The sequence below is a fragment of the Molothrus aeneus genome, chromosome 5 (assembly GCF_037042795.1).
Source record: "Molothrus aeneus isolate 106 chromosome 5, BPBGC_Maene_1.0, whole genome shotgun sequence".
In the NCBI taxonomy this organism is placed as follows: Eukaryota; Metazoa; Chordata; class Aves; order Passeriformes; family Icteridae; genus Molothrus; species Molothrus aeneus.
In genome coordinates, this window is record NC_089650.1 from 69,251,249 (window position 1) to 69,274,752 (window position 23,504).

A 23,504-nucleotide genomic window follows, 5' to 3' on the forward strand; every position below is an offset into this window, starting at 1 on the left:
AGGATGGATTGGGGTGGATTGGGTTAGATGGGGATGGATTGGGTTAGATGGGGATGAATGGAATGGATCAGGATGGATCGAAATGGATGGAATGGATTGGAATGGATTAGGGTGGATCAGGATGGATGGGGATGGATGGAATGGATGGGGATGGATCAGGATGGATTGGGGTGGATCAGGATGGATCGGGATGGATTGGGTTAGATGGGGATGAATGGAATGGATCAGGATGGATCGAGATGGATGGAATGGATTGGAATGGATTAGGGTGGATCAGGATGGATGGGGATGGATGGAATGGATCAGGGTGGGCAGCTCCAGGGGAGAGCTGAGGGTGGCAGGAGCAGGGAAGCTTGGGCAGCCTGACAGGGATGGTTTGGGAGCCAGGGGCCACCTTGGCTCCCAGTGCCAGGAGCTGGAATCACAGGCACAGGAGCCTTGGGACTGAGTCATCGGAGAATCATGGAATGCTTTGGGTGGGAAGGACCTTAGGGATCATCCAGTTCCAACCCCATCCCAGGGACACCTCCCAGTGTCCCAGGCTGCTCCAGCCCCAGTGCCCAGCCTGGCCTGGGGCACTGCCAGGGATGCAGGGGCAGCCCCAGCTGCTCTGGCAATTCCAGCCCAGCCAGGAATTCCTTCCCAATATTCCATCTAAATCTACTCTGGTTGATTTGAAGTCCAACCCTCCCCCAGCACTGCCAAGGCCCCCATGTCCCCAAGGGCCACATCCATGTGCCTTTTACATCCCTGCAGGGCTGGGGGCTCCCCATTGCCCCGGGCAGCTCATTCCCCTTCCCGTCCCCGTGCTCCCAGGGAAACATTCCCCACCCATGCCTGCCCTGTGTGTGTTGCAGGCCCTGCTGAAGGCAGAGGGGTTTGTGAGGATGGAGCCCCTGAGCTTCTGCAGAGCCCAGCGCGGGGACAGCGAGCGGCTGCTGGTCATCATCAGGAACGAGGACATCGCCTCCCACATCCACACCGTGAGCCTCAGGGCCCCTGCTCCTTCTCAGCACTGGGATTTATTCCCAGGATCCATTAAAAATGTTAGAGCAGCCCAGCTCAAAGCACTGAGGCTGAGCTTCCCTGGCCCAGCCTCACCCTGACTCAGCAGTTCAGGGAATGTTTCATCTCTGGGATGGGGTGTGAGGACAGGAATGTTGGGCTGGGCTGGGCTGGGCTGGGCTGGGCTGGGCTGGGCTGGCTCCCTGGGCTGGCTCCCTGGGCTGGCTCCCTGGGCTGGGCTGGGGCAGTTCCCAACTCCCTGCTCTGGAGCAGGTGCCGTGCCTGCTGGAGCTGAAGCGCTGTCCCAGCGTGGTGTTTGCCGGCGTGGATGAGCCCGAGGAGGTGACAGGTGACACATTCCAGGAGCTCTTCCAGGCCGGAGGGTTCGTGGTGTCTGATGAGGAGCTGCTGGAAAGGGTGACCCTGGGTGAGTCTCACTGACACATTCCCAAACCTTCCCTTTGCTTCTGTTTCCAGGGGGATTCTGGCCCTCCCTCTGACTCCAGCCCTCTCTTGGGGATGGAGTGCCCAGCTCAGGGGTCCCCAGAGCATCCCAGGACAGGGCAGAGCTGTCCCAGGATGTTTGTTTGGCCTGGAGACTCATGGAGTGCTTTAGGTTGGGAGAGACATTAAGGATTATCCACTTCCATGGGCAGGGACACCTCCCACTGTCCCAGGCTGCTCCAGCCCCAGTGTCCACCTGGCCTTGGGCACTGCCAGGGATGCAGGGGCAGCCCCAGCTGCTCTGGCAATTCCAGCCCAGCCAGGAATTCCTCCCCAGTATGCAGTGGAAAAAGGAGGAGAACTTGCTGCTGCCTTCAGCTCCTTAGTGGGAAGTGGCACAGAAAACGGAGCCACCTCTTCTGGGAGATGCTCTGTGAGGTGACAGGGAAAGCTGCACTTGTCCCTTCGGATATCAGGGAAAAACTCACGCCAGGAGATGATCCCAGTTCCCCACCCTTGCAGTTGGAGTCTCCATCCTTGCAGAGGCTCAAAGCTCCCCCAGGTGGCCCCACTTGGAGCAGGGCTGGGCCCAGAGACCCCCAGGTCCCCCTTGCCACCCACGCTGAGCTCTGGTGTCCCCTCAGGCCAGCTGAAGGAGGTGGTGAAGGTGCTGGAGAAGCTGAACAGGAGCGGGAGGTGGAAGTGGCTCCTGCACCACAGGGAGAGCAAGAAGCTCAGAGGAGACCTCAGGTAACGGCTCTGCCTGGCGAGGTGGGGATGGCTGGGATGGAGCAGCCGGGCTCAGCACCTGGAGAGCAGCAGATGGCCGGGAACGCTGTCCTGGCTGTGATCCTGGCTGAGGCAGAGCTCTGGCAGCTCTCCTTGCTCCCTGCTGGGCTTCCATAGGGCTCCCCCCTGGCTCCTGGGCAGAGATGCGCTCAGGGAGTGCTGCAGGCTCCTGCAGAGGCACAGATTTCCCTTGAGGAGCTGCACATTCCCAAAGCTCCCAAAGCAAACCCAAAGAGCTGCACATTCCCAAAGCTCCCAAAGCAAACCCAAAGAGCTGCACATTCCCAAAGCTCCGAAAGCAAACCCAAAGAGCTGCACATTCCCAAAACTCCCAAAGCAAACCTCCCTCCCTCCCCAGCAGCTCACCCCAGCTCCTGGCACACCCCTGGAGCTCAGGGCACCTTCCTGGGGCTCTGCCCCCTCTGCTCCTTTTCCTGCCCCATCACAGCTGGGATTTGAGGAGGGATGGGGGCCTGAGCTGGGGGTGCAGAGAAGGAATTGCTGCTCCAGTTCCCACCAGCAATGGTTGAAGATGGAACTGCTCTGGCCTGGCTTCATCCATGGGTGGGTGAAGTGAGAAAACTCCTGGGTTGGGATAAGGAATTTTAACAGGGAAAGGAAGAGCTGGGAAAGCCAAGGGATTCATCCCCATTTCCCATCACAGGCCATCCCCAGGCAGGCCAGGCTCCATCATCAGCCCCTCTTCCTTCTCCTCCTCCCAGCTTTGTATCCTGAGCCTGATTCCAGGCTCTGGAGCACCCCCTGGGACAGGGGCACTCACCTGTCCTGGCCTTGTGCCCCCCAGGCCTGTGGGGTGAGTGAGGAGCAGCCTTGGCTTTCCAGCAACAACAAAACCTCTCTGACCCACCCACAGCCCCCAGCACAAACCCCAAACCAACCCCTGAGGCAAAAATGAACCGACCCCGGACAAAACCAGCACAGGCAGCCCTGGAGCAGGGGGGAATTTGCCACTTTGGGTCCAGAAATCACCCGTGGGGCTGGAGAATCCACCTGGAAGGGCGGATCCCACCCTCCCTGCCCATCCCCTGAGCCGTGCCCCTCTCTCAGCAGGGACGATGGCAGCGCCCAGAGGAAGCAGCTGCTGCTGAGGTGGTGCCAGGGGGCAGAGCTGCTGGAGCTGCTGCCCTTCCACGGCTGCGACTCCGCGGCCGAGCCCGGGCGCGCCCAGTGCCTGCTGGGGCTGCAGGCGCAGCACGTCCGCGCCAGGTTCGCCGTGTACCTCACAGGTGAGGGCATCCCCGGCCCTGCAGCTCTGAAAGTGCCCTGGAAAGGGGTGGGGAGGGATAAAAAAATCCCTGTTCTCCTGCGGGAATCGCCTCTTCCCGGTGCGGGTCAGGTGTGGGTGGTGAAAAGGAATTGGGGGATTTTGGAGCCGTGGGTGGCTGAGGCTGTTGGCAGAGCAGCAGAGCAGCCACGGTGGGGTTCAGGGATGTTTCCTCCTTTGCTGGAATTAACGGAGCTGCTGCTCCTCCCCTTGCAGAAAATCCCAGCAGCAGCTGCAGGGAGATGCTGGAAAGCAAAGGAATTCTTGTGGCTGACATCGCCACCTTCCTCGGGACGGTGCAGAAGGTGGCTGCTCCCTTCAGAAGAAGCTACTGGTAAGAGGGGAAAGCTTGGGATTGATCCCAGAAAGCTGGGGACAGCTCAGGGCTGGCTGGGGGGGGCCAGCAGGGAGCTGGGATCCTACAGCAGGGCAGGGGCCATCCCAAAGTGCTGGGTGTGGGATCTGCCAGTCAGCACTCTGATCCCTGCAGCTGGATCCAGGAGAGCCATGCCTGGAAAATGGGAAAAACTCCAGGCCTGGCCCTGGGGAGGCTCTGCAGGAGGCTGGCACTGCCCAGAGGGTGCCAGGCACTGACCTGGGCCACGTCTCTGTGTTGCAGGTGACAAAGTGAAGCCACCAGGACACGGCTCCTCCCCAGGCCCTGTGGCACCAGTTTGGGCACCCCGGTCCTGTGGGGGACATTCCCACCTCCCAGCCCAGTGGATCCCCACCATCCCAATGGATCCCAACCATCCCAGCCAATCCCAGTGCATCCCAATGATTCCACTGGATCCCCACCACCCAACCCAGTGGATCCCCACCATCCCAATGGATCCCAACCATCCCATCAATCCCATCGATCCCAGTGGATCCCCATCATCCATCCTAGTCGATCCCATCAATCCCAGTGGATCCCCATCATCTATCCCGGTGGATCCCAGTGGATCCCCACCATCCATCCCAGTCAATCCCATCAACCCCACTGGATCCCAGTGATTCCAGTGGATCCCAGCAGCTGCTGGGTGTGGGGGAAAGTCGGTTTTAGCTCTGTACATAAATCTTATTTAAAGGTGGGAAATGCAAACCCTCAGGGGGTTCATTCCCTGCCGTCCAGTCTCACATAGGAAAGGTTCTTTTAAACGGTACAGGTAAATTATTGGAGTGGTTTCGAGTCTCTTCCTGCAGCTGCCATTAGAGCAGGCAGATGAATTTCCCAAAGCCTACTTGAAGATGAGGAATGAGAACAAACCCCTTTTCCACGTGGTCGTTGCTGTTCAGGCCCACACTACATTTCAGCTCACCCCCGTTGCCTCCTGGTACTGGTTCCCTGCTGGGACTCGTGGATCCCAGCACTGGAATCCCTGTAAATAGCGGGAAGCCGGGCTGCAGAACAGAATAAGCTCTTTTATTTATGGGGGAAAGGAGCAGCCCAGCCCCGTCCCCACCCGGCTCTGTGGGGCAGGGGCCTCCTTCAGCTCGTTTTTAAATCCCAGAGGCCACTCTGTACAGGATGACTTTGTAAAGAGTTTGATTAATAAAACCTCCGAAATAATGGATGTACACAGCTCTGCTTTCTGGAGAGGGGACCAGCATCCAGCCTTTTCCAACAGGGAAAGGGAGGGCAGGGGATTTTCCAGCTGGGACGGAGGTGGGGAAAGCAGCAAGGAGTGAGCAGGACCGGGGTGGGCTCCTGGATGATGGATCCCATCGTGCTTCCCTGCAGGAAGGATGGAAGAACCAGGGGAATGACCAGGTCACAGCAGGTAGGGATCATGGGATCATGGATTTTCCACCTGGTTTATGGGCATGGCACAGAGGGAGCTGCCCCAGCCCCACTCCCAGCAGCCAAGGGTGGGAATTGCTCCTGCCAGTGGCACCTCAGGAATCGCTCCTGCCAGTGGCACAAAGGGAATTGCTCCTGCCAGTGGCACAAAGGGAATTGCTCCTGCCAGTGGCACCTCGGGAATTGCTCCTGCCAGTGGCACCTGGGGAATTGCTCCTGCCAGTGGCACCTGGGGAATTGCTCCTGCCAGTGGCACAAAGGGAATTGCTCCTGCCAGTGGCACAAAGGGAATTGCTCCTGCCAGTGGCACCTGGGGAATTGCTCCTGCCAGTGGCACCTCGGGAATTGCTCCTGCCAGTGGCACAAAGGGAATTGCTCCTGCCAGTGGCACAAAGGGAATTGCTCCGGCCAGTGGCACAAAGGGAATTGCTCCAGCTAGTGGCACCTCAGGAACTGCTCCTGCCAGTGGCACAAAGGGAATTGCTCCTGCCAGTGGCAGCTGGGGAGGAGGAAGTGCCAGGGCCCCGTCTGGGAGGAAGGAGAGGGGAAGCCCCAGGCAGGCTCAGCTCAGCCTTGGGACCGCGATAGGATCAAAGCCCAGTTCCTGTGTGGGAACGGTGCCAGGGGAGGCCCGTGGCACCCTGGAGAGCTGCTCCGAGGCTTTCCCTGGGTTCTCCTGGCACTTGGCACGGCTGTGGCAGCCAGGGAATGGGGAAGGATCACCCTGGATTGAGCAGCTCGTGTTGGGGACGGAGAGCAGCTGAACGGGGATTACTGATTGCTGCTGCTGTTTCCAGCTGTGGCACTGGGTGGCTGCTGCAGGAACAGGGACTGTGCCAGGGCACAGCCTGAGCCACAGCTGCCCCGCCAAAGGCAGCCAGAGCAGCACAGCCTGGAAAGCAGCACGGAACCAGGAAATGCCTTCTGCAGGAAACGCTCCCGTCTCAGCCCGAGCGGGCAGAGCTGCTGCAGGATCTCAGCCTGGAGCTGCTGCTCCCGGAACTGAAGTGAATCAGACCAGAGGCCAGGAGTGGTTTCCAGAATTTGGCTTTACTTCGCAGTACAGAAATCATTTGGAGCCTTCAGGAGACACGAGAAGCACAGGCTCTGTCATGCCGATACCGCAGCGCCGTTTGGTCCATCTGAGAAGCCACCAGGGGACAGAAAATACTTCCACATCTTGCCTGCTCTGTAATTTGTTCTCTCAATTTTATTAAGATTAAAACACAAAGGAGCCTGAGGCACAGCTGTGTCCCAACCGATGTAAACGGGTTTAGAAGCTTAAGTGGAGGTTAAGTTCTGTGCCCAGAACGAAGCCAACATTTGCTGCTACAATAGGTGTGGGCTTTGTCCATGATACAACTTTGCCACAGAGTTAAGATTGATGGGAGAGACTTTTAGGGATGCTGTCCACAATAACGGAGTGCTCAGTTTCTATTTTCCTTGATATCAGGTTTGAGTGACATCAGCGTCACATCTACGAGCTCACCAGAAGCACAGGATTGTGAAGGATGTTTTACAAATGATTAAAAAGACAAGGTAAGACACAGCTGTCAATGAGTTATTTCAAATCTGCACCCACGTCTACGTCTGCAAAAATAATAATAATAATAATAATAGTAAGTTCAGTCTGCCTTTCGCTTACGAGGTTAGTCAGGAATATCAGTCAGGAATTTGCCAGATTCTGGACAGCAGCCCTACTAGAATGAAATAATTAACACATGATATCCAAAAAGGGAACATTACCAGTGCAGTACTCTTCAATCTCTCAGAGATGGGATTACAAAAGCAGGCCTTACAATATTGAATTTCGTACAGTGTTCATTAAGTTCCTTATATATTCATATTAGCTGATTTAAACTTCTCCTAATTAGAGACTCTCATTACTGCTGCTCCTCCTCCCCGTAGATGTCGTTCTTCTTGCGTTTCATCTCCTCGAAGTCGAACTCTGATCCCATCATCCTCTTGTAAATATCTTTGATGTCGTCGCACGTCGTCTCGAAGTGGGTGGTGGCGTCGTAGGTGCGCGAGATGAAGATCTGGAAGCAGAAGCAGCGTTGGAGCCCGAGCTGGAGCCCGTGCCCCCCAGCCCGGCTCAGCCCTCACTCACCTGGCTCTCGGTTCCCGGGTCGGTGGGTGCAAACAGGTCACTGATGCTCACAAACCTGCAGAACGGACAAAAGCCCTGGCTTGGTTTGGGTTGCTTTGGAAAAAGGACGGGCTCAGAGCAGGAGAGGTTGGGTGCGAGGGCAGCGCTCGAGGTGCTGAGCACGCTCGGCCTCAACAGCTCTCGGAAGCCTCCAGTGTCCCAGCAGAGGGGACAGGGGCTGGCTGAGGACTCACTTCTGCTCAATGGGCTCCAGGAGGTCCAAGGCCGGCTTGATCTCCTTCTCCGGGTCCGCGGTCTCCACGGTGGTGCTGGCGATGGCGATGTACTTGCCCTGCGCCGCCACGTTGTGGGCAGAGGAGATCATGCACACGTAGATATCTGGGGGGACAGGGCACAGCTGCAGCCCAAAACCTCCTCCAGCCTCAGCCCAAAACCCCCTCCAGCCTCAGCCCAAAACCTCCTCCAGGCTCAGCCCAAAACCCCCTCCAGCCTCATCCCAAAACCTCCTCCAGCCTCAGCCCAAAACCCCCTCCAGCCTCAGCCCAAAACCCCCTCCAGGCTCAGCCCAAAACCCCCTCCAGGCTCAGCCCAAAACCCCCTCCAGCCTCATCCCAAAACCTCCTCCAGCTGCAGCCCAAAACCTCCTCAGCCTCATCCCAAAACCTTCTCCAGCCTCATCCCAAAACCTCCTCCAGCCTCAGCCCAAAAACCTCTTCCGGCCTCATCCCAAAACCTCCTCAGCCTCAGCCCAAAACCTCCTCCAGCTACAGCCCAAAACCTCCTCCAGCTACAGCCCAAAACCTCCTCCAGCTACAGCCCAAAACCTCCTCCAGCTACAGCCCAAAACCTTCTCCAGCCTCATCCCAAAACCCCCTCCAGCTAGAGCCCAAAACTTCCTCAGCTGCAGCCCAAAACCTTCTCCAGCCTCATCCCAAAACCTTCTCCAACCTCATCCCAAAACCTCCTCCAGCCCCATCCCAAAACCCGGCCCACATCTCTTCCCACTGCCCTGACACCTGGCAGCCCCTGGATGGTTTGGAGAACCTGCAGTGAGTCCCATCCTTGCCCTACATGCTCCCATCTCCTGCTTGAGCAGCCTGGACATGGGAGATCCCCAAAATTCAGTTTCCCCAAATCTGGTGGGATTCCCAGTGCTCTGTTCCGTGCCAACAGCCCCTCCCCTCAGCCCTCCCCCACCTCTCCCAGTCTGGGGCATTTCCTGCCGCAGGTTCCTCACCAGTTTCCCAACCACAGGCTCATCCCACCTCCGTCCCCTAAGTGCAGCTCAGCCCTGCTGGGCCCTGGCAGCCCCTGGGGCAGGGCAGGAGCTGTCCCTGTCCCTGTCCCGGTGTGACCCCAGCCCACCCGCCCTGCACACACCTGATTTCCGGTTGACCTGGTTCTGTGGAATGATGATCTGGCACGAGTTGGCATCGTTTGTGTTCTTGATGGGGTGGCTGAGGATGCAGATGACCCGGATCACCTGGCCCACCTTGGTGACGCGGTCTGACACGTAGCTGGGGTCGCAGATGAGCTGTTTGCAGCGAGCCACCTGAGCACCAACGTGGAGACATCGCCCAGCTCACGTCAGAAACGGTTCCTCCAGTCATAATTCACAGTTTATCAATCTGAGGCCTCCAGGCTGCACACACTCTGGTCTCTGGCATGGATTGTCACCTCTGTTCCTGGCCAGGACTCGTCATTCCCACCCCAAGGGACGCGTTATCCCACCAGCAAGTGCTCAGTGTCCCATCGGTGCCCACTCAGCGCTCCCAGGCTGGCAGCGCTCCCAGCTCTGTCCAGCCAGGTGCTGGGGAGGCTGCACAAAGGCCACGTGCCAGCTGTCAGAGCAGCTGGGAGTGCCAAGGGCAGAGCTGGACACGAGGAGCAGCTCCCTCCCCGAATTACTCCCTGCCAGCCCATGGGGACTTCATCCCAACTCCTGGAGCAGGGATGCCCATCAGACTCTGCCCATCAGGACATTGTGACAAGAGCCCCAGCCCAGCACGTTGGCCCTTGGGCTTAAAAAGAAAGGGTTTTGTGTGTGTTTGTTGTGCTCAAACCCAAAAGATGTGGGTTCTGAGGGGCAGGTGGGGAGGGGAGCAGGGAAGGTGGGCAGGGTCCATACCTCTCCCTCAGACTTGACCCCGACCACTTTGCCGTTCTCTATGACGATCTCCTCGATGGGCTTGTTGAGCATGTAGGTGCCTCCATAGATTGCACTGAGCCTGCAACAGGAAAATCCCTTCAGCACCTCCAGGGCTGGAGCTCAACAGCCCTTGCAGGGTCTGCTCCCCTTGGATAAAGCCCTCCTCAAAACCCTCTGCTCAAACAAACACAAGGCATAAACACTCTGCCAACAGCATCTCTCAGCAAATCCAGAGGGGAACAAGCCCACAAAGAAAGAACCTCACGTGGAGGAACCACCTCTTAATTAAGTGCAAGAACCATTAAGGACCACAGTATTTAGTGCAGCATCACATTCTGGAAGCTCAAGCAGTGACTCCACACACCCAACTCCAGTGCACACCCCACTGGAGGGAAGCCAGAGTGAAAGCCAGAGTGAAACCAAGTGAAGCTCACCTTGCAAAGCCCTGGGGCAGCTCTCCGAGGCCATAGAGGGGGTACAGGTAGGGGCTCTTCCCGTACCGAGCCAGTGACTCGCTGTACAGCTTGATCCTGTTGATTGTCTCTTGGCAGGGTTGATCTAGATAGCTGGAAGGACAGTGACACCATTTGGGATGTTCCCAAACCAGCACTTCCAGCACAGCACCCCAGAGAGCACAACACTGACTTCCCAGGACGTTTCCTTCCCCACCCTCCAGCTGCTCCTGGCAGTGCTTCCCTGGCAGGTCCCTTTAAGGAGCATTTGGTGGTGCCACAAGTTTTACCCAGGACCCCTCCAAGTTCAAAATAACAAAAATCAATCCCATCATAACCCCAAACCCTGCCTGGGATTTGGGGGAGCAACTGAACCCCCCCACTTACTCATCAGTCCTGTAGAGAGCAAGGGCATGGCCTGTGAAGTCAATGACATCCTGGCCCAGGTCAAACTTCTTGTACACATCCCTCATGGTGGTTTTCTTGGGGTCCACGCCCTCGAAGGTCCGCGGGTCGTTCTCGTCAAAGTTGGCCACGTACACCAGGAACTTCCTGAAGCGGCGCTTCTCAAACAGACCCATCAAACCTGAACCAGGGGTTGGGAGAGCTCAGAACCAGGGCTTGGGAGAGCTCAGAACCAGGGCTTGGGAGAGCTCAGAACCAGGGCTTGGGAGAGCTCAGAACCAGGGCCTGGGAGAGCTCAGAACCAGGGTTTGGGAGAGCTCAGAACCAGGGCCTGGGAGAGCTCAGAACCAGGGTTTGGGAGAGCTCAGAACCAGGGCTTGGGAGAGCTCAGAACCAGGGCCTGGGAGAGCTCAGAACCAGGGCTTGGGAGAGCTCAGAACCAGGGCCTGGGAGAGCTCAGAACCAGGGCCTGGGAGAGCTCAGAACCAGGGCCTGGGAGAGCTCAGAACCAGGGCTTGGGAGAGCTCAGAACCAGGGCTTGGGAGAATTCAGCAGAACCAGGGGTTGGCAGAATTCAGCAGAACCACGGTTTGTGAGAATTCAGAACCAGGGGTTTGTGAGAATTCAGCAGAACCAGGGGTTTGTGAGAGTTCAGCAGAACCAGGGGTTTGGCAGAACTCAGAACCAGGGGTTTGTGAGAATTCAGCAGAACCAGGGGTTTGGCAGAACTCAGAACCAGGGGTTTGTGAGAATTCAGCAGAACCAGGGGTTTGTGAGAATTCAGCAGAACCAGGGGTTTGGCAGAACCCAGATCCTCAGTGACTTTGTGGCTTTCCCATTATCAGCAGTGGGCAAGAACCCCTGAGTGTTCAAACAAGGAATGGTTTGGGTTGGAAGGGACCTTAAAGGGCCTTAGTTCCACCTTATGGCAGGGACACCTCCCCCTGTCCCAGGCTGCTCCAAGCCCCAGTGTCCAGCCTGGCCTTGGATGCTGCAGGGATCCATCCAGGGGCAGCCACAGCCGCTCTGGGAATTCCATCCCAGCTCCTGCCCACCCTCCCAATCAGGAATTCCTTCCCAAGATCGTGTCTAACCCTGCCCTCCTTCAGCCTAAGGCCATTGCCCTTTGTCCTGTCCCTCAAACCCCAAACAGGAGGCTGGACAAGGCACCATTTCTGCACCTGAATTCTCCACAAATTGCAGAAGCAAGACTGGAAACGTGAGGGCAGAGGCAGCACCTCCACTTGTGCCAGGATGAGTGTCCTGGAGGAGGAGGAGACACAGGAGACGTGGCCAGAAGAAGGACTTGCAGATCCCTTCAGCACACAGGAACATCTGCCATGAGGAAGGCTCAGACCTACACACTGGGGGCCTTCACTGCAGGAGTCACTTTAGCAGAAGATGTTTCAGAGGTGCTGCTGAACACAGCCCACGTCTGGGGCTCATGGAATGCCCTCTAGATCCTAATGGATTTCACCACACTGTTATTAGCTTTATTTGAGCAGTGAAATCTAAGTAGGCAACAATTAAGGTTTGAGGTGCCACAGGTCAGAATTAGTCATTCCAATTTGCCTGCAATGTTTTTCACACACACAATTCCAACGAGGACATGACATCAAATATTTATGGCAGAGCTGGGAGATGAGCCCCAGATGGAACCTCCTGAGGAAGGAAAGCACTGCCAGGCTCTCAGCAGAGTCTCACTGAACAGGCAGCTTGGAAGCTCCAAGAAAACAGGGCTCAGCAAACCCAAGGCTCACAGCAAGGGGTGTTTGAAGAGAAAGAGGTGCAGGAGAACCCTGAGGATACTCCTTAACGCATGAGGAGCACCAAGAATATCCCAAGGGATGGGTTTGCCTCTGTTTAGGGCATTCAGAGGGAACAGAAAAGGTGCAGCTACTCACTGGAGGCCAAAGCTTCTGCCTCAGTGGAAGGAACTTTGTAGATCTTTCCTCCCTTGTAGACGAAGCTGCCCTCGATCACCTTGAAGTCCAAGTAACGAGTGACTTCTGTGTAGAGCAGCATCTTTACCAACTGACCTGCAAGGGTTGGCACAGTCACACACAGACACAGCAGCTCCCACAGCAACAAACCCTTCCCCGTGCTCGGTTCCCACTGCAGGCTGCAGATGGGCTGGGAATAAAGCACCCAAGCCCTGGCTGGCATCGATCAGTTCTTCCACGGCAACAGCCCTGAGCCAGGCACTGCCCCATCCATCATCATCCATCATCCATCAATCCATCAATCATCATCCATCATCCATCCATCATCCATCATCCATCCATCATCCATCCATCATCCATCAATCATCCATCAATCATCCATCCATCATCATCCATCATCATCCATCAACCATCATCATCCATCATCATCCATCCATCATCATCCATCAACCATCATCATCCATCATCCATCCATCCATCATCATCCATCCATCATCCATCAATCATCATCCATCCATCCATCATCATCCATCCATCATCCATCCATCCATCATCATCCATCATCATCCATCCATCCATCAATCATCATCCATCCATCATCCATCCATCATCCATCATCATCCATCATCCATCCATCCATCATCATCCATCCATCATCCATCAATCATCATCCATCAATCATCATCCATCCATCATCCATCCATCATCCATCCATCATCCATCCATCCATCATCCATCCATCATCCATCCATCCATCATCCATCCATCATCCATCCATCCCTCATCCATCAATCATCATCCATCCATCATCCATCCATCATCCATCCATCATCCATCCATCATCCATCCATCCATCATCCATCCATCATCCATCCATCATCCATCCATCCATCATCCATCCATCATCCATCCATCATCCATCCATCATCCATCCATCCATCCATCCATCCATCATCCATCCATCATCCATCCATCATCCATCCATCCATCCATCCATCATCCATCCATCCATCCATCATCCATCCATCATCCATCCATCATCCATCCATCCACCCATCCATCCATCATCCATCCCTCCATCCATCATCCATCCATCCATCCATCCATCCATCCATCATCATCATCCATCATCCATCCATCCATCCATCCATCCATCCATCATCCATCCCTCCATCCATCATCCATCCATCCATCCATCCATCCATCATCATCATCCATCATCCATCCATCCATCATCCATCCATCCATCATCCATCCATCCATCATCCATGCATCCATCCATCATCCATCCATCATCCATCCATCCATCATCCATCATCCATCATCCATCCATCCATCATCCATCCATCCATCCATCATCCATGCATCCATCCATCATCCATCCATCATCCATCATCCATCATCCATCCATCATCCATCCATCATCCATCATCCATCCATCATCCATCCATCCATCCATCCATCATCCATCCATCATCCATCCATCATCCATCCATCATCCATCCATCCATCAATCATCATCCATCCATCATCCATCCATCCATCCCTCATCATCCATCATCATCCATCCATCATCCATCCATCAATCATCATCCATCCATCCATCCCTCATCCATCAATCATCATCCATCAATCATCATCCATCATCATCCATCCATCCATCCATCCATCCATCCATCCATCCATCCATCCATCCATCCATCCATCCATCCATCCATCCCTCCCTCTCTGGTGCTCCAGGATGAGATTCCAGCAGCCAGGGCTCGGTTTTAGGCGAAGGGAGCTGGCCCTGCACTGGGAGCCACTGCACTGGCAGGGTTTGCTCCAGCCCAGTCCAGCACAGGGATTCCAGGATAAGGATTACTGGGACTGACAGTGCCTGTGCTATTCCAGCACCCAGCAGCAGCCAAGGAATGAATACCTGGGAGCTCAGGGTCACTCACCATTAGCCATAAGGAATTTAGGAATGAGGTCCACGTTCCAGTCTCTTCCCCGCCCCATAGATTCTGGTGGAGTTCCAGGGAGATTAAACCTTTTGTAGAGCTTTGGAGAGAGAACACAGAACTTATTATAGCCCAGGAAATCTGTCTGGGTGTCATTTCTCCCACACATGGACACACTTTCCACGCCCACAGCTCTGGGCTGAACACAAGCTCTTCAGAGCCAGCTTCTGGCTGCAGTTTGAGCTCCAAGCTGAGTTGGGAACACACAGACACATCCAGTGAATTGTTACAGGAAGAAGCAGGCAGTGTAATTCTGCTCCTCCAGGCTTTGGGAATTTATGAACCTGATGGACTGTGTAACATGGCATTTCTCAGTCCAGTTTACAATTTAGCTGAAGAGTTTTAACACCCAGCTGTAACGGCTCTGGAACGCTCCGTGCTCGATTTGCTCAGATTCCAACTGGGAATTACAGGAAACAAGCACAACCCACCAACTCCAAACACCCCACAGTGGCATTTCCCCCACTGTTACCTGCTGAGGAAGCGCCATAAACCTTCCATACCCATCGAAACCCTCAGAGTGGTTCATGTGAAGCCACCCAAGGCTAAGTGGGAATAAATCCCCTTGGTGTGCCAGGAAGGACACAAGGAGGGCTGTCTCTCCACACTTACATCTTCCAGGGGTGTAATGGAAGCACTTTCCCCTCCATAGTACGAGTTCCGATCCATGTGAAGGACTTTCTTTCCATTCACTGACATAATCCCAGAGAGGATGCATTCCTGCAGGAAGGAAAGGGGGCAAGGGACAGGTCAGCTGCACTGGAGCCTCCTCCTTGCCATCTTCCCTGAGAGCATGTTCAGACAGCTCCATTGCAGCTGCACAGCCCCCTGCAAACATGCACAGCAGCTGCCTCATCCCAGAATTCAGGCACCTCCTGGAGGCAGGTTAACCTCTTAATAAATTTAATATCTTCTCTGGGCAAGCCAAGCAAGGGGGCAGAGATTGTGTGTAGGTTGGATCCCTGCACAACCACCACCTATCAGGGCTTCCCAGAGGAATTTTTTGGGAATTCCATGCACTGGAGCCAAAGGATAATGTGTCCTCTAAGGCACCAGTTGTCAGTGTAAGGATGTGCACAGAGAGGCAGTAGGAGAATGAAATCTTACCTGGACTTCAATCAGTCTCCTCAGAACTTCAATTATTAATATTTGCCACACTGGGACACTCAGGATAATCAAGAGCTTCTCTCAGAGAGCAGCATAAAGAATAAATGAAGGCATTTGGGTGCTTCATCAGCTCAGCTTTGCTCTCCTTGCCCTGTGCCCACTGAGGCTCCCTGGAGCAGCAGATGAGCTGCTGTGTGTGACTGCAGAGCACACAGAGCACAGCCAGGCTGCAGGACCAGCTCAGCCCTTGCACAGCTAAATCCCCATTAAAACACGACTTTGCACCGGCGCTGGCATTTCCCAGCCAAAGAGCTCAACAAAAACTTCAATGTCTGTGTGCTTAGCACAGCTTATCTTGGAGGTTTTACTGATCTTGCTCTGCCTCAGCTGAGCTCCCATTCATCACCAGGATCTCTCTGGTAGGTCCTGCTCACATCTCACGTGATGGGTGGGGCTCCTTGGAGGGGGCTTGGAGCACCTGGCCCAGGAGAAGGTGTCCCAGCCACGGCAGGATGGTTTTTAAGGTCCTCTCCACCCAAAGCTTTCACTCAGTCTGAAACCCTCAGCCAGCTGCTGAGATGCCAGCAGTGCACATCTGCCAGGACTCCTGCAGATCTGTGTCTCCAGGAGATCTTTCCTGTTTACTCCACAAGCACCTCAGGCAGGACTCTCCTGCCGTGGCGCTTCCCCCTCCCGTGGAGCGCACCAGGTTCATTTCCAGCTCGACTGAGCAGTGCAGGTGTCAGGCAGGAAAACCACAAACACCAGGAGTTTCCCACTGTGGACTGTTTGTGTAAATCCTGACTCCAGTCAATCCTCGCTGTAAAGGAAGCTGTAAAATCAACCTCCCAGCCACAGCAGCTCTCGGGGGTTGTTTTGTTCTAAGGTCAGACACCTGCAGGTGCAGGGATCGCTGGCTGAGGATTTGCTGTGCTGGTGCTTCCAGGTGGCACTGGAAAAACCTTCTCTGTTGGGACAGCAGGGCAGTGCTGGCCAGTCTGTCACCCACCAGGATGCCACCAAAATCCAGCCAAGGACCTGAGGAGCAAAGCTGGAGCTGCCTCACGCACAGCAAGGACGCTCTGAATTCAGGGCCTGAAGTCATGGAAGGTTTCCAGCACAGTGCCCACAAGGCTTCACGATCACCACGTGGACTGTGAGTAGTGAGCCACAGTGCTTCCCACAAAAGCTCCTTCCACTGTACCATCCATCCAAGGATCCTGCAAGGTCCCTCCTTTTTCCCCACAGGCTGGAGCAAGCAGAGATCCTCCCAGAACATCAGGCTGCACCAAACCCCGTGTGAAGCCATTACTCAAAGCCTACACCGCTGAGTAACCACAGGAGTAAGAGTGGCTCCAGCGTTCATGATTAACCACACCCAAGGCAGGAGTGCCACACCAAGGGCCTCATCACCAAGCAGTCACATTCACAGAGCTCTGTGGCTGGACTCCTTGCTCTAGCCTGTGCTTTATCCCTGGAACAGCTCCCAGAAGCCTGGCTCACCAGCTCGGCCAGATGGTGGCACAGGACTGCAAGTGTCCACGCTGGAGCCGAGCCACAAGGAAGCCAACCAGGCTTTCACCACTAAATAAGCACCAAAAGGAGGGATGGAGCTCCAGTAAAAGCTGCACAAGCCACATCCATTGATCTGGATGTCAGCTGATTTCAGTCACCCACTTAACCTCAAAGCATTCCTCGCTCTGTGTTCCCAGAAGAGGGAGTGTGCATCCCTTCTTCACTCCAAGGGATGCTGGTAACCCAAATCAGTGAATTTGGAGTGAGTTTGGGCACCAGCAGAAGACACAAGAGGCCTTAAGCTCCTCTCCACTCACACCCATTGGACACAGCTGTGGGGACTGGGGTGGAGCTATTACACTGCTGTTTAACCCGAGGCTCAGTGAGCACTCTGAAATCCTGCCCAGCCCTTTCAGCCACTTCCCTGTGCAGCCATGATGGCCATGAAGCTGCACAATGGATTGATCCTCCCAGCTCAGCAATTCCTTTGGATGCAGTGCCGGCCATGGGGCCGGGAAGCGCTTGATGTGTGACGCTGTCATCTGGGTCAGGGAGCGAGGAAAACAAACGGCCTGTGCTGATAAGGGGAGGGCTGGGGACAGTTTGGAGTGCAAATAAAAAGGGGAAGTGTCACAGTTCAAATCTGTGCATTTTCTGCTGGTTTATAAACGTCGCCACCACCGAACAGGAACAGGGGGCAGCTGCTGACAGCAGCAGCAGGACAGAGCAGGGAGAGCTCCGGGGATCCAGATCCAACAGAATCCATGCAAATTGCAGTCACGCTGCTACTACAACGCTCTGCCTCGGCCAGTTCAGGTTCCGAGCTCCCAGGAGCTCATTGTGCTGCTGAATGAACGATCTGAGCTGCTGCAGATGGCCAGGGAACCAGGGAGAAGCCAGCAGCGGCAATGTGGGGACAGCACATCCACTGGGAGTGCGTGGAAATAAAAGTAAGGGGGGACTTGGAGGTATTGGTGTTTCCATGCTTGCTTAAGACCATCAGCTCCGCCCTGGAGGGCAGGAGCAGGACACGGCCAGACCCTGTGCATGCAGAGGCCTTGAGGAATGGAGGGGAGGAGGGAGGTTTCTGTGGATCCTCTCCAAGTGGGGCGGCAGCTCAGAAAGGCTCAGACAGCCCGATGGAAACCGGAGCCAGCGCCGCTCCTGTGACGGCGCCCAGGGGAAGACTGGGCACTGAGCAAAATCCCTGCGGCTTCGGGAGCGCCTCTGGCACTGCCAGGCTCGTTCTTCGAAAGGCAGGGAGGGCTGTGCCCACAGAGAGGGGCTGGGCTGTGCCCACAGAGAGGGGCTGGGCTGGGCTGGGCCCTCTGGAGATCCTTGCTCCAACCTAGGCAGGGGCACCTGGAGCAGAGACACAGGCAATTCCAGCTCTCACTGCCTGACCCATCCTACACCCGCCAAAACAACTCCTGCTCATCCTACACCCGCCAAAACAACTCCTGCCCCATCCTACACCTGCAAAATCAACTCCTGACCCATCCTCCACCCGCCAAATCAACTCCTGACCCATCCTACACCCGCCAAATCAACTCCTGACCCATCCTACACCCGCCAAAACAACTCCTGCCCCATCCTACACCTGCAAAATCAACTCCTGACCCATCCTCCACCCGCCAAATCAACTCCTGACCCATCCTACACCCGCCAAAACAACTCCTGCCCCATCCTACACCTGCAAAATCAACTCCTGACCCATCCTCCACCCGCCAAATCAACTCCTGCTCATCCTACACCCGCCAAAACAACTCCTGACCCATCCTACACCTGCAAAACAACTCCTGCCCATCCTACACCTGCAAAACAACTCCTGCCCATCCTACACCTGCAAAACAACTCCTGACCCATCCTACACCTGCAAAAACAACTCCTGACCCATCCTACACCTGCAAAACAACTCCTGACCCATGCTACACCTGCCAAAACAACTCCTGCTCATCCTACACCCGCAAAGACAACTCCTGACCCATCCTACACCCGCAAGAACAACTCCTGCCCATCCTACACCTGCAAAGACAACTCCTGACCCATCCTACACCCGCAAGAACAACTCCTGCTCATCCTACACCTGCAAAAACAACTCCTGCTCCTCCTACACCCGCCAAAACAACTCCTGCTCATCCTACACCCGCAAGAACAACTCCTGACCCATCCTACACCCGCAAGAACAACTCCTGACCCATCCTACACCTGCCAAAACAACTCCTGACCCATCCTACACCCGCAAGAACAACTCCTGCTCATCCTACACCCGCAAGAACAACTCCTGCCCATCCTACACCTGCAAAGACAACTCCTCACCGCACTGCAACAATCCCCTCAGCTACCAGAGGGTGATGCAAAGGACAGACAGACTCCAGCTTTCCCTAGTAAAAGGAAGAAGCTTTTCCTCCTCAAAGGAAGAGCCTTGAAAGGAATGAAAGCAACTGGGAATGCTGGGTGTCCCCTGCAGCAGACGCTCCCACATGGTCCTCACAGGCACTCTGAGGCTCTTTAGGCCACACAGCCTGGGCCTATATGAATAAATATATCCTGAAGCAATGAGTGTGGCTCCTGTGCTCCTGCAGAAAGTGAATCTGTATCTTTGTGGGGGATTGGAAGAGCTTTAACATGGGGAGGCAGCTGGCAGGTAAGAAGCTTAGCTCAGCCTGCAAAGAGTGAAACCTCAGCAGGAACAGAGCATTCACCTACTGGGGCTCAACTGGAGGGTTTAATTATCCCCCAAATCCATGGAAAATAACTTTGTAGAAGCAGGGAGGGCAGATAAGAGAGCCTGACACCAGGCACAACGTCCCACTCCGAAACAACCCAGCGAGGAAGCACCGAGCCGCTCCCACAGCAGAGAGGTGGGAATTCCGTGAACTGAAAAGAGAGGGGTGAAAATACAGCCCTGAGGAGCTCTCCAGTCTGTGCCCACTGCACCAGATCAAAAACGAGTCTGTGCAGTAGGGCTGCAGGGAGATGATCCCTAATCTGCCACACATGATGCACACAGAAAGCCTAAGACAAGGACCTTAAAGCTATTAAAGCTCCAGCACCCTGGAAAACCCACTGGCACCAGGAATGAGGCAGCTGGAAGATCTACCAGCTCTCCTGCAGCTCTCTCACTTCCCACTGCTCCAGGCAGGAGGGAGCAGGAGGAGCCATGGAGTTCACTACAGCTGGTGCAGGTCTGAGGGATTGTAGCAGCAGTAATTCAGGGTTATTTTTCCCCACAGGGCTAAGACACATCTCTGTGAGTTGGCACTGCAATGGGGTCTCTGATTAGCACACAGGAGGGAAAAGCTGAAATAGTTTGAGTGCCAGTAATCCCAGTCCTAAAGCTGCCTTCAGTCCTTCATTGCTGCTGAGGAAGAGATTAACACCTGAAACATTCACGTTGCACTCGCAGATCCATCCCGGTGGAATTCACACGTGCACCACTGGCCCCACGGACCCAACCGCAATGGCCACTACAATGGCTGCATTTGTGCCCTTTCACAGAGCCTCCAACGGCTCACTCTTCCTCTTTAAACCAACAACTGAACCTTCCCTTTGGAAAAAGAAAGAAAACCCTCCAGATCAGCAGCAGGGACACAACCTCAGAGCTACAGCAGGGGCCTGATGGGGCTCCAGCAGCTTGAAGCAAAGGGTGTTGCAAACACCACACCAGAGCCTCCGTGACAGCTCCTTTGGAAAAGGAAAGGAACAACTGGATGTGTTTCCAGCTCCTTCTCCTCAGGTACCACAGGTACCAGGTCCTTTCTCACTGCTACCACAGTGAGAAAGGATCAACCCTCAGTGTGAGAGCAGGAGAGTCCTTCAGGCCAGCCTGATCCAGCTCTGCTCCGACACCACTCTCCAGCCACAATGGGAATGAGCCAACACCAGGAATTCTGGGATGGCTGCACCAGCACCTCTGCTTTCCATTCTTTTCCACATGAGCTGCTCAAGACAAGACCAAGTCCCACCCTAATTGGTATTTCAGAGGCAAAGCCAGCACACCAGAAGCAAAATCTGAGCTCCTGGATATTCCCAGGCTCTGGAGTTCGGTCAGCACACCTTAAAATACGGCCCTAATTTATTCCTTTTAACTGAACCGCTGCTCATTAGCAGGAGCTTGTCTTAAAAGTGATTTCACAAGAGGCCTTTTGTCAAATTTACACTGGCATTTGTCAGTTTGAGATTAAGCCCTGCGTTCACCAACTTGATACCCCGCTCACACTAAAGCATAAATTAACATTTTAATGGAGCTCCGATCTACTGGAGGCCCCTTCACTACAAGCTCATTATATTTCACCTCCCCAAAAGTCCCTTTCCCTGCTTTGCTGAGCCGGGCCAGGCTTTAGGACAGACTCCAGCTTTCCCTATCAAAGGGAAGAAGCTTTTCCTCCTAAGCCATTCCTCCTCCTCAAAGGAAGAGCCTTGAAAGGAATGAAAGCAACTGGGACAGTTGGGTGTCCCACAGCTCACACCTTCCTTTGTGCCACATTGCAGGTGTGTCACCCTTCTCCCCAAACCCCAAAGAGGGGCATGATAATCCAGCTGTGCCTTCGCTGGGGCCCTGTGAGCAGCCCCATCAATCGCAGCACCCAAAGCACGGGAGGAATCGCCTGGATTTCAATTTAATCTCCATGCCAGGGGAGTGGGGGAACCCCACTGGGCCAAGCCCGAAGAGATCCCTTTGTCAGGCCACCTTTCTCCACCAACAGGAGGGAACAAAAGCAGGAAAGGCCAGTTGCACAAGGAGGAAAACCTTTCCACCATATTGGATTTTCTTCCCCCCTTCTCCAAACAATGCCTCCTCGCATTTGGAACCTGCAGTCCGCCCTCCCGTGGCATCCCCCGGCCTCCGGGGATGCAGGAACGGGCAGAAATCCTCCTGCAAACCTCCCGGGCAGCGGCACTGCCATGTTTTGTGTTTTTTGGGTTTTTTTTTCCCCAGGGCTGCCTGCGGCGCGGGCTGCATCCTCCACAATAGGACAAAGCCCCACCAGGGCTCGTCCCCCTCCCTCCGCCGCACCCCCATCAGCTGTCAGCTCTCCTCAGGGATCACCGGGATGCAGCGACATCGCAGGAAAGGGGCTTTTTTTTTTTTGGAGGGGGGAATAAGGGAAATTTGACAGGCTCGCCAGCCTCCCATCCCCCTCCTGCTGCAGTCAGGGTTGGATGGAGCCGAAGGCTGCAAAGGCGGAGCGGGAATGGGGATGGAGAGGGGGGGGATAACCACGGCTGCCTCCACCCTGCACGGACCTGCAGCCACGTTAGGGTTGTGGTACGGGGGGGGGGAGCGGGGGAAGAGATGCGTGAATGGAAAAAAATAAGGTAATAATTTAAAAAATAAATAAAAGGCAATAAATGCCGTTGGCGTTTTACTGTCCGAGTCTCCCCACGCCCTCCCTCCGCAAAACAACCGCATTTCCTGGGGCCCTCTGGGAACGGCGGGGATCGGGGACGGGGGTGTATCCAAACACGAGGAGCTGGTATAAAATATATAAATATATATATATATATAATATAAAAAGCCCACCCCCGGGGGTGCAGTTAGGGATGGGGAGAAGGATCCAGGGTGGGGATGGGATTGGGGCTGGGGGGCGCTGTGAGAATTAACGATGGGGAAACGAGCCAGGGGTCCCCCGGGGGGTCACACGCACCAGACCCCCGGGGTAATGTTGAGGGGCGGAGGGGGAGGATCCCAGGCTGGGCTGGAGATGAATGGGAAAGAACCCAGGGTGGGGGTGGGACTGCAGCCGAGGGGGTGCTGTGATAATTAATGACAGGGGAAAGCACCCAGGGGGTCCCCCAGGGGGTCACATACACCAGACCCCCGGGAATTCTGGAGATGGGGACAGGGGGAAGAATCCAGACAGAGGCGGGGGGGCTACGATGGACAGGTGACAGCTGAAGAAAACGGCCTGAATGGGGCGAGTGGGGTGAGAATCAGGTGAGAGACTGGGAAGGGCACCGCACACCCTGGGGGAGGGGATAAAGCCCCGAGCGCCCCAGGCGGGGGGGGCTCAAACCCAGCCTGGGGGGGATGATCAGGTGATAGACGGGCAAAGGACAGCGGCGCCGGGGGGGATGAGACATGGGGAAGGGGGTCAGCCGCAGGAGCCGGGGGATGGCGGAGGGGGGGCGGCGGGGCGGGGCAGGGCAGGGCGGCGGCCGCCCGCAGCAGGCCCGAGGCGCGAGCGGGCGGCGGCTGCTCCTCACCGTGAGGCCGGTGCCCAGCACGATCACGTCGTACTCCTCATTCATGGCGGCGCGCGGTGTCTCGGGGGTCTCTCGGCCGGGGCTGAGGCGAACCGGGCGCTACGCGGGGGCCGCGGGAGCGCGAGAAAATGGAGCCGCCGCCGTGAGGGGACCGCGCCGGGAGGGGCGGGGCTGGGCCACCTGCGCCCCGCCCACGTGCCTGCCAATCACAGCCCGATACGCCACGCCATTGGCTGGCGGGGCCGTCACTCAAGGGGCGGGAGCGATGCGCGCGCGAGCGGCGCTGCCACCGTGGTGGGGGCGC

At 55.6% G+C, this 23,504-nt stretch overlaps 2 protein-coding genes across 2 annotated transcripts in view; one reads left to right on the plus strand and one right to left on the minus strand.

Annotated features, from left to right (window-relative positions):
- Positions 1–3,861, plus strand: part of TASOR2 (transcription activation suppressor family member 2) — a 47,152-nt gene extending 43,291 nt beyond the window's left edge. Inside the window, exons 19-23 of the mRNA XM_066550726.1 lie at positions 336–983; positions 1,279–1,432; positions 2,094–2,199; positions 3,310–3,485; positions 3,740–3,861. Of these exons, the coding sequence (XP_066406823.1) occupies positions 336–983; positions 1,279–1,432; positions 2,094–2,199; positions 3,310–3,485; positions 3,740–3,861 (1,206 nt within the window). The remainder of the gene's footprint in view (positions 1–335; positions 984–1,278; positions 1,433–2,093; positions 2,200–3,309; positions 3,486–3,739) is intronic.
- Positions 3,862–6,337: 2,476 nt separating this feature from the next.
- GDI2 (GDP dissociation inhibitor 2) lies at positions 6,338–23,366 on the minus strand. The gene is made up of 11 exons (XM_066551073.1): positions 23,201–23,366; positions 14,981–15,088; positions 14,309–14,408; positions 12,327–12,461; positions 10,405–10,603; positions 10,000–10,131; positions 9,545–9,644; positions 8,797–8,968; positions 7,650–7,794; positions 7,417–7,471; positions 6,338–7,345 (listed from the first exon to the last, which is right to left on the minus strand). Exons 1-11 carry the CDS (start codon positions 23,243–23,245, stop codon positions 7,190–7,192), a joined length of 1,347 nt encoding a protein of 448 aa, XP_066407170.1. The 5' UTR covers positions 23,246–23,366; the 3' UTR covers positions 6,338–7,189.
- Positions 23,367–23,504: the final 138 nt, after the last annotated feature.